This window comes from Aplysia californica, unplaced genomic scaffold (genome assembly GCF_000002075.1).
Source record: "Aplysia californica isolate F4 #8 unplaced genomic scaffold, AplCal3.0 scaffold00936, whole genome shotgun sequence".
Taxonomy (NCBI): Eukaryota; Metazoa; Mollusca; class Gastropoda; order Aplysiida; family Aplysiidae; genus Aplysia; species Aplysia californica.
This window is the reverse complement of record NW_004798206.1, coordinates 96641-114373: the sequence shown is the minus strand read 5'-3', so window position 1 is coordinate 114373 and position 17733 is coordinate 96641. Positions and strand designations below refer to the sequence as shown.

The window sequence follows — 17733 nt, the reverse complement described above, 5'->3', positions numbered from 1 at the left end:
GACTCTCTTTGTATTGTTTTCGTCTGTGTGTAGCTTTGGCCTAGGCTAGATCTTATGTCCACGCGAGCGGCTGTGCGCATCTCTCTGCCTTCCTCTCCGCCCGTGTGAGTCAGTGTGAGTGTGTGTGAGTCAGTGTGAGTGTGTGTGAGTGTGTGTGAGTGTGTGTCTCCATCACTTGCGTTCTTTCCCTTTGTGTTTCTCTTGACACACTCCCCTGCTGCGGTGTAGACTGTCTTCAAACTTCGATGGGTCATCATGAAAGTATTGACCGTCTTGTAAATGAAGCGTGCCTGAAGCCGAAGTTACCGTGCTTAAAAGGCATGTAATTTATCATCTATAAAAAATTCAGTAAGAGCCGTTTAGCGTGCTTGAGTCCGAAACGTGCTTTATGCTGGCGTGCTTAAAGCCGGCACGGACTGTAGGCTACATGTTCCCACCTACGCAGCCAGCATACATTTTTACTACATGATGCACTAGCACACACACATGATGACAAAAACATATTCTCAGATACATGCACACATAGATTACTTGATAATACAACAATAGCACACACACATGACACACACACACACACATGACAAAAACATGTTCTCAGATACATGCACACATAGATTACTTGATAATACAACAATAGCACACACACATACACACACACATACACATACACACACACCCACACACAAAATTACACACACATAACGTACACGCACACACACACACACAAACCCATACTTGTTCATGGTTCGTTGACACAAAATATGTCAGCCAGCCAGCAACAGTGTCAGATGACAGATGACACATACCGTACTGTCAGTGTCATTCCACAATCGCCCAAGTCAGTTTCTTAGTCTTGCAGTTTCCAGACCTAAGATAAGCTGTTTGTTAACCCTATCCATACGCCCTGGGGTCACTTTGTGCCCTCAGGGTTGTATTCTTCACATTTTAAAATAGGGCCTACTTCCAATTTACGAAGATCTCTTTGAAACTTTCAGTATTTCTCAAAAAATCATTTTGACAGACTGCTATGCAAAGCGTACGGATCGGATTAAAGGAGTAAAAATTTCCTCTCTTTGGAAAGTGGTGGCACAGAGTTCCCTACGTCGTACGGATACGATAGTACAACCCGACGTACGGAATAGGGTTAATGTTATTCCGACACAGACATCATGATCAAAGGAACATCTTTACAAACAATGTCAAATACGATGATAACTTCATTTGATTTTATCATTTCTTTCATAACTTTTTTAAATCTGAAAATAATGAGAGGCAAGTCAGAAAGATAGCTTTTATTCCGATACAGTTAATTATGTTATCATCATGATCAAAGGACATGATCTTTACAATGTAAAATAATTTCATTTTATTTCATTTCTTTCATAACTTTTTTATACTGGAAATAATGAGTGGCCAAGTCATGGTTCTGACTCGGGGCCCTCTCTCTCTCTCTCTCTCTCTTTTTTTTTTTTTACTTTTCTCAAAACATCAAAAAATGACTTACGGTACATAGGCCTACTTCTGGAATGACATTGACGAGACACTAGAACATAGACCCAGTCTGCTGACATTCCACACAGCAGAGCTTCATCAATCAAAAAACTGCTGCAATCCAATCATATCCCCACCCAACCCCACCCCCACCCCTACCCAACACACACACACACACACACACACACACAAACATCTTCCTAGACCGATGACCCCTCGCCTCCGCTAAATAACAAAAAGGGGAAATATTACAGTATGTTATTATTATATAGAGGAATAAAATAACCCAAAATACAAACAACACATCATGATATAAACACACACACACATACACATTATCATACACAAACACACACACATATTATATATAACACACAAACACACGCACATACATAAATTTACAACCGAACCACACACGCACACATTAACAAAAACCCACACACACAAAGAGTAGTCCTGCCCCTCCACCCCAACCACCACCACCACCACCACCACCAGCAGCAACGACAGCAGCAGCAGCAGCGAGGTTTGATCCCGTCCCCCCCGGCTACACGACAACATTCCGAGATGGGATGCCCGCATCGCCCTCACTGTCCACCGCCTGCACGCTGGGGTCGGCCACCTGGACCGCTCCGGCCACCGCTCCTGACACACCTGACAGAAGGAGAGACACAACAAGACACACGCTCGTCAGAACATGACACACTATTACAAGACACCTACTAACAGCAAAATGCTAGCTGTATCTCTTTGACTGACATCACTGCCCTCATTTTATTAAATTTTATACATTAGGCTAACATAATGGGCCATAATAGTTTTTACAATTTTACAGAAGGGGTAAAAAAACCACAGCATATTGTTACCATTCAGGTTTTTGGCTCTCCCAAAGGGGGTTATAAATTAGATAACCTCTTTGGGCTCCCCAGTAAAATTGAAAAAAACAGCCTAAATAGGCCCTAAAGTATTTGTTAAAACAATGGCAGATCAGAGGGGTTAACTGGCTACAAAAGAAAATCAAAAAAATTGTCAGACCCTGTGGAAATGTATGTGTGCTGGGGTAATCAACAATCAATTTTTGAGTCCCTGCAGTTGCATTTCCACAAGTCTGAAAGGTTCAGGACAATATCAACTTGAATATATTGTCTAGTTCATCTTGTACCAAGACTGTTTTTGTGAAAAGTGCAAAAACTTCTCAATGATCAGCCTGAAGTCTCGCAAAACTTGATTCTTTTGTCAACAACAAGTCGTGCGATCAGCAGCCACAGTGACTGTCTTTTGTGAACTGTATCATGTTCTTTTGTCAGATTACGTGTGTATACGCGTATTTGAAAGGATTGATGTACGTTGAACGGTCGATCCAGCATGCAAGAACATTGTGTCAATGTGTCAGCTGTCATTTATTGTTTATTTGTTGGGGGGGGGGGGGGGGGCGGGGGGGGTTGTGAGCACCTAGAGATAGAGACACCAAAGAGTGGGTGTTCATTGTAAAAAAGTAGTCATCTTTATTACAAAAATTCAAAATCTGTAAAATGTTCAGAGATCCAGATTTTCAGATTTATCTCGAGCACCTTTGTGGCATACGGTACAAGTCCCGTCGGCAAAGAAACATCTAACTACAAAACAAATCATCTTCCCTCGACACACACAAAGCAAACAACTGATTATTACTATAATATCCCTATAATTCTCTGAAACAATTGTAACAACTCTCTTCTGTACATATTGTACTGCATCAATAAATAAATCATAGAAGCACATCTTTATCGCAAAACAAAACTCTTGATCTAATTTTGAATACAGTAATGACATTATCATATCATTATCATATTATTACCATTATCATTATTCCGTTATTATTATCATCACTGTAACAATACAACTCAAAGCTCTGTGTAATGTGGTACTTGTCAACATTTTCATAGCCAGCACCCACTTTTGCCACCTTTAATTTTTATTAAGTAAGTAAGAGGCTAAAAATATTGCCATGACGCCCACCAATCTGTCCCCGTGGTTTTATGCACCCTGCATAATTTAGCAGAATTTTATCATTTTTTGCATAATTTCGGATTATTTTCCTTTATCATTCTTTTGTTAAAATTAACAGAATCGCATAATTTCACATTTTTGGGCTCAGTTTGCATAATTTCAGAATTTTTCTTGCATAAAACGACAGGGACAGACCAATATGTAGTTGCAAGCACGGCACTCAATACTACTATTAATACCAATACCAGAACAACTTCCACACAAGACATCCCTACTACACTCAAAAATGACCCAATCATCCACGGGTGAGTGATATCTCCCAGACCAGCAAGCACTGGTCTACTTTAAAACAAGGCAGTCACCGCAGTCTACAATGTGAACACCCTCTCTCTATACTCTATCATATTGCCCATAGAGATTTTTAAAAATCTGATCAGTAAGTCAAATTCTTTTTTGAATCTGTAACTCTGCACAAAGGCGATGAAAAATTATTATTTCAAAAGAGATTCATCACAAGATAAGAATCTGAGAGTCAATGATAGTATGAATCATTGGCCAGATGTACAAAGCCAACAATTTTCTACATATTTTTACCGGTACTGCAGTTTTTAAAAACTAAATCTGTGGTGTGGGTTGCATGTGTGCTAAAGAAATACTTTGTCAAAAATTCAAATTATAAATATGTCGAAAAAAGCGAGAAAAGATGCATATAAGTAGAATCGAGGTACAATAATCTAATAATTGTTAAAAGAATGAAGCGAGTTTTCTTTTCATTCTTAAAAAATTTTGCTGTCTGGGCTGAGAAAATTTGAACAGCTTGCCAAAGAATGAGTATTTCATAACGAAACGTTCAGATATAAGTCAGCTGTCTATAAAAGTGAATCATTTGACGATGAAAAGGAAGACCTTGTAGCACCTAGCTTTGTTACACAATACAAGGTTCATTCCACAAGAGACCAACTAACAGAAAGTTGAAGTAGCCCAGCAAGCAACGCCACACACAGGCCAAACCACAGATCTTGATACGTTAGATGTTAGCGTAGCAGAAAGAAGTAGTATGTTCTCACAAAGGGTTAACAGACTGAGGTTGTGATAACGCCAAACACAAGCAGAGCAATAACTGTAGGAATACTTCTTGTGCTTGGCATGCAAACATCTAAAAAATACTAGAAAAAAATGTTTAAATTAAAAAAAATATTTTAATCACCACCTTCTGTAACAAAAAATTGTAATCAGCACTGGTCTGTACATCATATAAAAACAAGAACAAACTCAACCTCTCTAAAAAAAATTCTTTTCAACAGGTATTTTTACACCCCAAATGACACAATTCAGGTTATATTACAGGGGGTGAGCTCCGACCCTGCCTATCAGGGATACACTGTAATATCCCAGCAGAAAGACAGAGGGTTACTTGGATTAATTAAAAATCTGTCCACACGGAAATCTCATTAAGGTCTTTTTCGTGCAAGAGGGCAAAGGGCATAAACCCAATACCATGGACGCTGGTCCAGAAATCTTTCACCCAAAGACTCTTTAAGACTTTCATATATTATAATCAAGTAAACAAACCATCTTTACTTACACCAAAGATGAGCTGCAAGAAAGTTTTAAAATGTAGTTCACATATATATATATAGAAATTCTTAACCTTGCTACATAAAGGCTACCATATCATAGAATTAAAAAATGGACCAACTAAACAACAACAACAAAACAACTAACTTTTCAAAGAAAATCAAAGTTGATCAAACAGGAAAACAAATATAATTTGGTAAGAAAAGAAAAGGTGAATGATGAGGTTACAGGTGTGGACACCTGGCAAGTCAAGGTGAGATACACAACATGCAAAACATGGAAACAAAAAACAAAAAAAACAATGCAGAACAAAATCCAGCTGTGTAATTAAATCAAATACCAGTTCATCAAAATAATACTAAAATCATTAAATTGTGACTAACTAAAAAAAATATGTAAAAACCATGCAAGTTTCTTAACCCTATCCGTACGTCGTGTTTTACTATCATATCCATACGACGTGGGGAACTCTGTGCCACCGCTTTCCAAAGAGGAAATTTACTCGTTAATCCGTTCCATACACTTTGCATACAGTCTGTCAAAATGATTTTTTGTGAAATACTGAAAGTTTCAAAGAGTTCTTCGAACTAGAAGAAGTATTCTAAAATGTGAAGAATACAACCCCGGGGGTACAAAATGACCACAGGGCATACGGAGAGGGTTAAAGATAGAGCTGCCAACTGGCTACGAAAAGAAATTCACAGATCACAATGCTGTGCAGTTTCTAATGTATCTTGTGTCGAGAGTATTCTTATAATATAAAGCACGGTATAATATAAAACTCGCAAAAAGAGATTAAAATATATATATATATATATAATATAAATGTGTAAGCAAGAGTTTATTACGAAAGCCAGACAATTTCAGAGATCCCGAATTCCCGATTTATCCAGAAAAATGCTACCACTTTTTTATTTATACTATTACCGACACTGTCCGCACGCCCCACCATATGATGTGACTACTCTCATGTACCGAAAAAAGGAATTTTTAATTCACACATTATATGTATATATGGAGACTGCGAGTACAGAGAAACACATTCTCCTCACCAACTTTTCATCACTGTTATGTCATTTACTTTAATTTATGTTAGTATGTGTGTTCCTTTTTTATTCAAAAGTTCAAGGAAATATTTTTCAACAGCAGTTTCACAGCGAGTCATTTTAGTCACATTAAAGCGTTCAAGATGGCGAAGTGACACCTCCCCCCCATCCTCCTTCCCCCTCCCCCATCTCCTTTCCTAAAAAAAGAAAAGTGAAAATAAGCTTGTAAATCCAGGATTTTGACACATAAATACTGTAAAAGAAAAGATTTCCAGAGATACGAATTTCCTCATTCATCCAAACATTAATTAAGTAGCGAAAGAACTTGACTTCTGACAATTTCAGACATCTGAATATAATACCACTTCTGAAGCCTCGGTAACTTCAGGCCTTGCCAACTTGTCCAAAACCTAAATCTGGGACGCCAGACTTAGAACATGATCAGATTTTATCATACAGTCGACTACGGATGACTTGATGTAGGCGGGGAGTGGAATAAGATCATGTTTTATTGTTTTAGTAGAGAAGTAGAGGTTTTACGGTGCTCGCAACTGCATAATGTCATATGAGCGCCAAGGGGTGGATGCCAACAGAGAAGTCCTTAGAGGGAATGAATCAGACTTACCCTGCTCACCTCTCTAGCTTCAACAGCACAAAGTCTGCTTCGACTATCAAGGCACCCCATAAATAGCGGGTCACAAGAGCGTGACAAACATACAAAAGAAGTAGAGGATAAATGATGATAGCAAGGATTAAGAAAGAAAAAGCAGCAGTTCCCTGTTGCAGTTCCGGCACAGTTATGAGCATGACACCGACGAATCAGCCCATTTACAATTCTACTGTGCATAAGAACAGGTTAATGTCCCCCCCTTTGAGAATGGCCTAATATAAAGACACTCCACTCAGTAGCACCGCCCCGTGGGGGTGAAAAATATCAACTCATTGGAAGTTCAACGTAACCGTTTGGATCTCTACTGTAAAGAAAAGTAGAGGTGCTGGGACCCGAGAAAAAGATCAACTTAACCGAACAACAACTCAAGCGAGTTCAACACAAGCGGAGAAGTCAACAGTATACACTACATTAATGAACACTATACTATTACATCAAGTGGGACTAGCTTTCTTGTACTGTACAGTATCTGATACGGTTCTGAAAAATCCTGAATGCTAAATCTGGGACAGTCCCGGGAAAATCGGCACAGTTGGCAAACATGCAATTTTGTAAAAAAATCAAGACAAATCCTGTTTTACAAGCAGTCTCGACCGAGTGGGCATTAGGTAACGAGCAAGATTCCGCAATGAGTCAACAAGATGCTGCTTCATCAACAAAGTATCACAGACACACACAACATCAAGAAACTAAAGCAATAAGATGTGAGTTTCAAAAATGCAATAAATACAACAACAAACTCAGTTAGAGATGTCAACTGGCAAAGTGCAACGGAAGAAAAATCCAGAACTTTTCAGCCTCATAGAAGCTTTAAAATTTTGGGATGATTTTGTCTACTGCAACATATATGTGAAGCGTGCTGACAAAATGAGTTACTTCTCGGATTTGAGCCCTATAAAAATAGATACATTATCATGCTTATAGGTTAAGTTTTTACAATTTATAAGTATGAAATAACAAAAGGCATTTAGTATTCAATGACTATAGCATCAATAGAAAACCTAGAAATGTGTCCCTAGTGTCGATTTTTGGCCAATATCAGCTTTTGTGGATTGTAAGAAGTAACTCATTTTGTCAGCGCGCCTCACACATATATATATATATATATATATATTAAGACTTTTTATATAAAAAGTGCATTGTAACATGCATAAGAGTCGAAAAAATCTGAACAAAATCGAAGCAACTCTTAAAAATCCGGATTTCTAGATTGATCCCGAAAATTGGCATCTCTAAACAAAGTGTTAAACATGGTGATGCAAACAATACGAACGAAAGTTATCGTAAGTGCATGCCCAAAACATCAGCAGACTGGGGCAAAGGAAAAGGCGGTACGGTACCGTACTTAGCTCCCCTCTCTGGCGCCTCACACAAACCCTCCTGCAACATCAGGCACACAAACAAAACATGCTGTACATACACAATTTTTAAAAGTTTTAGTAAGAGTTTTACGGCACTTGCAGCACAATAGGGTTCGTATACGTGCTGAAGATTAGAGATGACAAGGTGACACATTCAAACACAAAACAGAAAGAGGGGAGATAAGCACGATAGATGTTGCCAGGGAAAGATGGAGCAAACTTCACCAGAGAGAGCATCCTTTCACTTTTTTAGTTTTAGTAAGAGATTTATGGCACTTGCAACACAATAAGGTCATATAAGTGCCCAAGATTAGAGGTGTTACAAGAGAGTAACAAACATAAAAAAAGAGGAAGGGAGATAAGGACGATAAATGTTTGATTGGAAAGAAGGAGCAAACCACACCAGAGCACCCGCCAATCACCCACCAATAGATGTTTGCCAGGGAAAGAAGTAGAAGGAGCAAACCTCACTAAAGAGAGAGATCATCCACCAACCACCAACGTACACAATTCAAACAGTGCAATCTCGTCCGACAGTTGATCAAACACACCACAGACATTTTCCTCACACACACGACTCACAGAGACACAGAGCTTTTAGCTTTAGTTTTAGTCAGAATTTTAGAGCTAGTTTTTTAGTTTTAGTAGAGGTTTTACGGCGCTCGCAACTGCATAAGGTCATAAGAGCGCCAGAAGATTAGAGGTGTTACAAGAGAGTAACAAACATAAAAAAGAAGAAGGGTAGAAGGATGATAGATGTTTGATAGGAAAGAAGGAGCAAACCACACTAGAGCACCCAAAAACCGCCCACAGAATTTTACAGCACTTGCAACACAAACAAGTAGCCTGTATAAGCACTGAAGATTAGAGGTGTTTAAGTAAGTGTGTTACAGCACTTGCAACACAATAAGGTCGTATAAGTGCCGAAGATTAGAGATGTTACTGGAGAGTAACAAACAGAAAAGAAGGAGAGATCATAAGGATGACAGATGTTGATAGGAAAGAAGGTGTCAACCACATTAGAGCATATTATGCCCACAGCGCTTTCAGTAATGAGAGTGAGGAGAGTATAGCTTATTGGATGCTTCTTCTCTCAGAAGTGTGGCACGTGATGTTACAAAGAGGGAGTACGACAATAGACACACTGATAACTACACATTTTATAACACACCGAGAGAGTACTACACACTTGCTAACACACCGAGAGTTGAGAGAGTGAGAACTACACACTTGAATACACTGAGAGAGTGAGAACTACACACTTGATAACACACAGAGAGAGTGAGAACTACACACTTGATAATACACTGAGAGAGTGAGAACTACACACTTGATAACACACCGAGAGAGTGAGTACTACACACTTGATAATACACTGAGAGAGATCTACACACTTGATTACACAGAGAGAGAGAAAGAGTACTACAAACTAGATAACACACTGAGAGTGAGTACTACACACTAGATAGCCCACTGAGAGACTGAATACAGCACACTAGATAGCCCACTGAGAGACTGAATACAGCACACTAGATAGCCCACTGAGAGACTGAATACAGCACATTAGATAGCCCACTGAGAGACTGAATACAGCACATTAGATAGCCCACTGAGAGACTGAATACAGCACATTAGATAGCCCACTGAGAGACTGAATACAGCACATTAGATAGCCCACTGAGAGACTGAATACAGCACATTAGATAGCCCACTGAGAGACTGAATACAGCACACCTGCTAACACACTGAGAGACTGAATACAGCACACCTGCTAACACACTGAGAGACTGAATACAGCACACCTGCTAACACACTGAGCGAGTGAACACTCCACACTAGAAAGCACACCAACAGCCAGAACTACATTACACACATGCTATGCAACAAAGAGCACTCTATATAGCAGCGGGGTTAGTAGGAAGCAGACCTCACAGAGCTTCAACACTTCTCAATTTGTGCCCATAAACTGTTTACGAAACTGATGTTCGGGTAAAATATTTGACCGTTCGTGAATTTTTATTGCATTGCATATTTTTAGTGAACACATTTCCAACCTCACTGCGAGACTGTTTTTCTCATATAAATTTTTACACATATGCATCTATATTATATGTATAATACTTTGTTTTACGTACACACTTGTCGATTAATTTTTAAAATGTGATGTCTTTTTCGTTGTAATGCGCATTGAGCATCTTTTAGAAAATGGAAATGAGCAGTATAAATGCTATTTATTATTATTATTATTATAATATTTTCTTACATAAAGTATAGAGTCCCAGACCTCTGAACTTGTTCCCACAAACTGTTACAAAACTGCTACTTGGGTAGAATATTGTTATTTTCTATTATCTATTTGTGGTGGCCGAATTCTGCTATTCATGCGGACATACTGTTTATGAAACAGCCACTCGAGTAGAATATATTGTTATTTTCTTACATAAAGTAGAGAATAGAGTCTCACACCCCTGAACCTGTTCCCACAAACTTAACGGAACTGCTACTGAGGAAGAATACTTTCTTACACGATAGTCTCAACTCCTCAAAACTTGTGAGAACAAACTCTATCAGTCAAGAGGACCTTCTGTCATACAAAAAACACCTCAACATATCATGCCCTGCCCCTCCCTCCACCCTCTCCAGTCCCATCCCCAAATCAGTGGATTATATTGCCTCCTGTACACGGTGGGTGGTTGGCAGGTGCTCTGGTGTGGTCTGCTCCTTCTTTCCTACCAAACATTTACCGTCCTGATCTCCCCTCCTTCTTTTGTGTTTGTTATTCTTTTGTAACACCTGAACTCTAATCTTCATCACTTATATTATCATGAACTTGTGCAGCAAGTGCCATAAAACGCTTACTACTTTATCCTGAACATTGGACGCTTTGTAAATTTTTAAAAAAACACACACACAAAAAAAACAGCACTGAACTTTTTACTGTGAAGAAGTTATCATAGGTTAAGGTGTTTTATGCCCCCAATGACACTATTTAAATTCCATCAAGGAGGCAGGCTGATTCAATCGTGCCTGTAGTAGAGTCAGAGCCAACCCGGGCTGAGAGGAATACAACACCCTAGCAGAAAGACTGGAGAGCTCGATGAAAAAATCTCTCCACATGACAATCGAACTCGATTCTTCTGCGTACAATATAGCAAAGTACCTAATTGCTACATCACAGTAAGACATTGGTGAACTTTCCAGACAATTCCCCAACAAGTTGTATCCTAGACAATTAGTGCTCCAGAATATACCGAGAAGTTAACAACTACTAGTACACCAGACCGTGTGGAAAATTAAGAAGGGCAGCTCGTGTTCACAGTGCACAAAATTAGAGCAAAGCAAAACAAGAAAACGTGGAAGGAAAAAAATGAGAGCAGCAATGAACTTACTTTGAGGTCGTGACCCCGGGAAGAACACTGGGAGACCTACAAGAACCAAAGAACATACTCAGAGAAGAACAAACTGGCCAAAAACACAATAATAATAACAATAATAAAAGTTTGTTCGTCAATGTCTCGACAATGTCCAATGCATCTGGAAAGGAAGAGGAGAATATTCCTTAACCCCATCCGTACCCCGTGTTTTACTATCGTATCCATATGACATGGGGAACTCTGTGCCACCACTTTCCAAAGAGAAAATGTACTCATTAATCTGATCCGTACGCTTTGCATAGCAGTCTGTCAAAATGATTCTTTGAGAAATACTGCAAGTTTCAAAGAGATCTTTGTACTAGAAGTATTCTAAAAAGTGAAGAATACAACCCCCGGGGTACAGAAAGACCCCCCGGGGCGTATGGATAGGGTTAAAGAGAAATAGAAAGGGAAAAAAAAGGATTAAGATGATTTGTGGGCTTCTGCTATGGCTAATGAGACCAATTTTGGCAGAGAAGACAAGAGTCTGCCCCATCTGAAATATTTCTTAAGGCATTAGTTTCGCTAGTGGATGTGCGCAGTTTGCGGGCTTTTTATCTTGACTTCAGCCATGAAGAAGAAGAGCAAAACTAACAAAATCTCTGTACTCGTTGCTCCGAGTTCCCAATTATACATCTGTGCTGTCAGCTGGTCGTGAAAGAGGAGGCGAAACACAAGAGAGTGTAAATGACGTGTGCCTCACAAAAGAGCAGAGATAAATTCCATTTGCAGCAGAAAAGACAATACAGCTCTATTCCTCCTCCTACACGTACTTAATTTTAGTAAAACTTTACGGCACTTGCAAAATAACAAGGTCAGATCAGAGCCGAAGATTAGAGGTGATAGAAGAAAGTAACGAGCACAAAAACGAAAGTGGACCAATAAGGATGATAGATGAAGATATTTGATAGGAAAGGAGTAAACCACACCAGAGCACCCACCAACCACCTACTTTGCTAGCATCAGTTTACATTTAGGCTAGCAATAGAATGAAAAACACATGTCTAGTCTAACAAATGAACGCATGCCCTCGGAAAACATAAACACCAAAATTATTTTTAAAAAGGCATCGGAATTTCACTTTTGACTTGATTAGTTTTTTAAGGGGTTTTTTTAGTAGAAGTTTTACGGCGCTCGCAACTGCATAATAAGGTCATATGAGCGCCAACGGGTGGATGTCAACAGAGAAATCCTTACAGGGAATCAGGCTTTCTCTGCTCACCTCTCTAGCTTCATCAGCACAAAGTCTTCTTCGACTATCAAGGCACCCCGGAAATAGCGGGTCACAAGAGTGTGACAAACAAAAGAAGTACAGGAAAACTGACGATAGTAAAGACTAGAAAAGAAAAAGCAGCAGTTCCCCGTTGCAGTTCCCGCACAGTTATGATCATGACATCGATGAATCAGCCCATTTAAAATTTACAATTCTACTGTGCATAAGAACATGGTTAGTGTCTCCCCGAGGGAATGGCCTAAAGACATTTCAGTCAGTGGCACTGCCCCATGGGGTAGGTATATCTAGACAGAGAGTCCACAGACACTGACACAATGATACTGCTGTCCTGGCTAAGTTGTAGTAGAGGTTTTACGGCGTTCGCAACTGCATTAAAGGTCATATGAGCGCCAGAAGATTAGAGGTGTCACAAGTGAGTAACAAACATAAAAAAGAAGAAGGGGAGATAAGGACGATAGATGCTTGATAGGAAAGAAGAAGCAAACCACACCAGAGCACCCGCCAACCATCCACGTCCTGACTAATGAGATTTGCTGAAAATCAGAGCTGACAGTGAAAATGCACACATCCCCCTAGAAACCAAGGGTTCAAGGGTGGCTCACATCTACAAGAGAAGGAAAGACAATGACCACTACAACAGAAGACTGACCATTAGGACAGAAGACTGACCTTGTTTTTTATGCAACTGCGTAAGGTCATATGAGCGCCAGAAGATAACAAGTGTTACAAGAGAGTAACAAACATAAAAAACAAGAAGGGGAGATAAGGACGATAGATGTTTGATAGGAAAGAAGAAGCAAGCCTCACCAAAGCACCCACCAACCACCCACTAAGGATACTTTCTCACCCATCACTGCAAAACCTTGTTAGTTAGCGCATCTCTGTGAGGTCTGCCCCCCTTCCCCCCCCCACTCCCCACCTCCTCCCCCTTACACAACCACACTCACAACACACACAAGTGTGACAATGACAAAACATACACCATCTAGACTACAACTACAAGCCTGTTTCACGTTTTAGTAAGAGTTTTACGGCACTTGCAACACAATAAGGTCATATAAGTGCCGATGATTAGAGGTGTTACAAGTGAGCAGTAAACACACAAAAGAAGGAGTGATGAGGACGATAGATATTTGGTGGGAAAGAAGGAGCAAACCACACCAGAGCACCCATCAACCACCCACTACATGACATCCTCCACTCAACATTCATTGCCCACTGGGCCACACCACACTGACCCATGACAAGATGCAACAAATGACAACAAAATGAAAAGGTCACCAGATTGCAAAAAACAAACGATATAAAAAATACTACACTTGTGCTGCTTATAACACTCATCATGCATATATGATCGCTTTTAAGCACAAGGGGGCAATCCCGTAAAATGATGTTTTGAGAAAATCTAAGTTACAGTTTTTGCCCCTTGTTCAGTTTCTTTAAAAGTAAAAGACAAGGAGAGTTTTCTCTATAACCAAACAAATATACACACCAATGAAACCAAACTTCTCCAATATGTAGGGCAAGATTTCTGTAAATCCCCGAAATCTGGGATAGCCCGCTTGTCCTTAAAAGCGACCGTATGTGGATGTTCTAGTGGAGAGTACAAGGTGCTCTCAATTCTTCCTCACTCTGTCTCTCTCTCTCTCTCTCTCGAACACACACACAGACACATTTACTCAAAAACATACACACATACACATTTCTCAGGCCAGACACACAGGACTGTTATACACACAGTCCTGGTCTCAAGAGCTGACACGAGCACAGTCCGAAAGAATCATGACATAGAAAAGAATCAAAAAGAGACCCCAATGAAAAAAATCCCAGATAAGTTACAACTTTTTTAAAAAGAGATTTTTCCCCCATTCTAAGAACACGGAGGATTTTACACACACTTGTGCTGATCTCTATCATAGACTACACGATAATATCTAGGGTATTTGCCGCGTCATGTTATAATGAGTTAGCCCGCTTGTCCTTAAAAGAAAACTATCATAGACTACACGATAACATCTAGGGTATTTGCAGAGTCATGTTATAATGAGTTAGCCTGCTTGTCCTTAAAAGAAAACTATCATAGACTACACAGTAATATCTAGGGTATTTGCCGAGTCATATGTTATAATGAGTTAGCCCGCTTGTCCTTAAAAGAAAACTATCATAGACTACACGATAATATCTAGGGTATTCGCCGGGTCATGTTATAATGAGTTAGCCTGCTTGTCCTTAAAAGAAAACTATCATAGACTACACAGTAATATCTAGGGTATTTGCCGAGTCATATATTATAACAGGTTACTTGAGGGAGGCATTGTGCTGCCAAGAGCGAAATGCTCGCAGCAAAAGGGATTTGACAACAACAACAACAACATGGGCCAAAAGCCTTAAAAATGAATCAAATCATTTGAAATCTGAAATCGAAATATCTAGGAATCTAGAAACACAGAGCACAGAGGGCGTATTGTTTTCAAAATTAATCATCATAAGCAAAAACAAGAACATCTAAGATCTTTCTCATTCTATTCTTTAACCCCTTCACTGTAAGACCTGACACTTTTTTGCTCTGTGCTCTTTGACAGGATAATGCTCCCTGCCTGGGAGTGAAAGAGTTAAAAATTAGAACTTCCTTTTCTGCAACTGGTCCCACAGAAAACCCTGTTAAGTCTTGTGTCTTCTGCTATGTAAGGTCAAAGAAATGCTATACATTGTACTCACAATGAACTACAGACATTCAAACTTTGAATTTCCATTTTTTTTTACTTTCTTAAGATGTGACTTAACACTTTGCCCCCGTTACATCTCGCCAATCGTCAAGAACGCCGAACTTCCGCTCCCGTCACAAAACCCCGATCAGCGACGTCTGCCACCCAGCTTCTTTATATTTCCCCAAAAATGCTTGTGATGGCAAAGTGTTAAATGGTTTGGGGGTTTTTTTCCACTGGAGTCTTCAAAAATAAAAAAACAAAGGTGACCAAAATAGTTTTGAAAAGAAAAGGGTGAGGGAGCATCAAGAAGCAACAACAGTAACAACAAGAACGGCAACGACGCGTCAATCGTTAAAAAAAAGTTAATAAGGCTCACTAAGAGATTCGTCCTCTGCCACAAAGTTCACGTCTGCTCCGTCCACCAGCAGCTCGTCGTCGTCGGCAACGTGCACATCACCGCCACCTGTAGGAGAGAGACACGGGGGGGGAAACGACACGCGTGTGGGGGGTGGGTGCATGGGGGTCAAACGTAAGGTAAGCAAATTGGTGCGGAGCAGCGGGGAGGGGGTCGTCAAACAAAGAAAAAATGGAGGGGGGGGGGGGGGGATTGAAGAGTGTGAAGAGTGTGTGTGTGAGTGTGTGTGTGTGTACTGTGTGCAGGGGGGGTGTCGAGTAAAGAAAAATGGGGGGGGGGGGGGGCAAAAAAAGGGTAAGGGGAGATAGGAGGGTTTAAGTGTATAAATGTTTCGGTTTTACGCCCCAGTCAACACTATTTGGTTGTTCAAGAGGTTAAGAGGTGGGACCTCCAAATTAAGCATCTGTTTCCTAGTTTAGTTTTAGTAAGGTTTTATGGCACTCACAACTGCATAAGGTCATATGAGCGCCAAGGGATGGATGTCAACAGAGAAGTCCATACAGGGAATCAGGCTTACTTTGCTCGCCTCTCTAGCTTCAACAGCACAAAGTCTGCTTCGACCATCAAGGCACCCCAGAAATAGCAGTTCACAAGAGAGTGACAAACATACAAAAGAAGTAGAGGGAAATGACGATAGTAAGGTAGAGGAAAGAAAAAGCAGCAGTTCCCATCTCTGACAGAACAGAGCCAAGTGGGTTGAGAGCCTTGAAAACTCTATAAAATAACCCAAGTTCAAAAACCCCCCCAGTCTGAGATTTGAACCACGGCCATCTGCTCTGTACTCCAGCATGATACCAACTGGGCGAATGGAAGGGAGGGAAAAGGAGGGAAAGGGAAGGAAAGGGAGGGAAAAGGAGGGAAAGGGAGGGTGTAGAATTGAGGAGAACAACAAGGTCATACATTCAGGGAGAGGAAAGAGAAGGCAATAAAATAAGAAGGCCGAAGTTTTTATTTTCACAGGGGGAGGAATAAGCATCACACAAATAATAATAGCAATAATAATGATGATAATAATAATCAAGACAATAAAGATAGTTAATATAGTAGTCTCCGCCTAAGATCCCACCGCTTACGATCCCGCTGTGTTAAGAAAACAGCATTTTTACTATACAAAAGTCACCTCTAAGATCCCGCTCTGATTCTCCCGGGTCATGTTATAATGAGTTAGCCTGCTTGTCCTTAAAAGAAAACTATCATAGACTACACGATAATATCTAGGGTATTTGCCGGGTCATGTTATAATGAGTTAGCCTGCTTGTCCTTAAAAGAAAACTATCATAGACTACACAGTAATATCTAGGGTATTTGCCGAGTCATATATTATAACAGGTTACTTGAGGGAGGCATTGCGCTGCCAAGAGCGAAATGCTCGCAGCAAAAGGGATTTGACAACAACAACAACAACATGGGCCAAAAGCCTTAAAAATGAATCAAATCATTTGAAATCTGAAATCGAAATATCTAGGAATCTAGAAACACAGAGCACAGAGGGCGTATTGTTTTCAAAATTAATCATCATAAGCAAAAACAAGAACATCTAAGATCTTTCTCATTCTATTCTTTAACCCCTTCACTGTAAGACCTGACACTTTTTTGCTCTGTGCTCTTTGACAGGATAATGCTCCCTGCCTGGGAGTGAAAGAGTTAAAAATTAGAACTTCCTTTTCTGCAACTGGTCCCACGGATAACCCTGTTAAGTCTTGTGTCTTCTGCTATGTAAGGTCAAAGAAATGCTATACATTGTACTCACAATGAACTACAGACATTCAAACTTTGAATTTCCATTTTTTTTTACTTTCTTAAGATGTGACTTAACACTTTGCCCCCG

General features: G+C 40.0%; 1 protein-coding gene across 1 annotated transcript in view; it reads right to left on the bottom strand.

Annotated features, from left to right (window-relative positions):
- Positions 1 to 1974: 1974 nt before the first annotated feature.
- Positions 1975 to 17733, bottom strand: part of LOC101860702 (protein spinster homolog 1) — a gene marked incomplete at its 5' end in the record, with an annotated part of 29078 nt that continues 13319 nt past the window's right edge. The window contains 3 exon segments of the mRNA XM_013089360.2: positions 1975 to 2145; positions 11525 to 11560; positions 15867 to 15953. Coding sequence (XP_012944814.1) covers positions 2039 to 2145; positions 11525 to 11560; positions 15867 to 15953 — 230 coding nt within the window.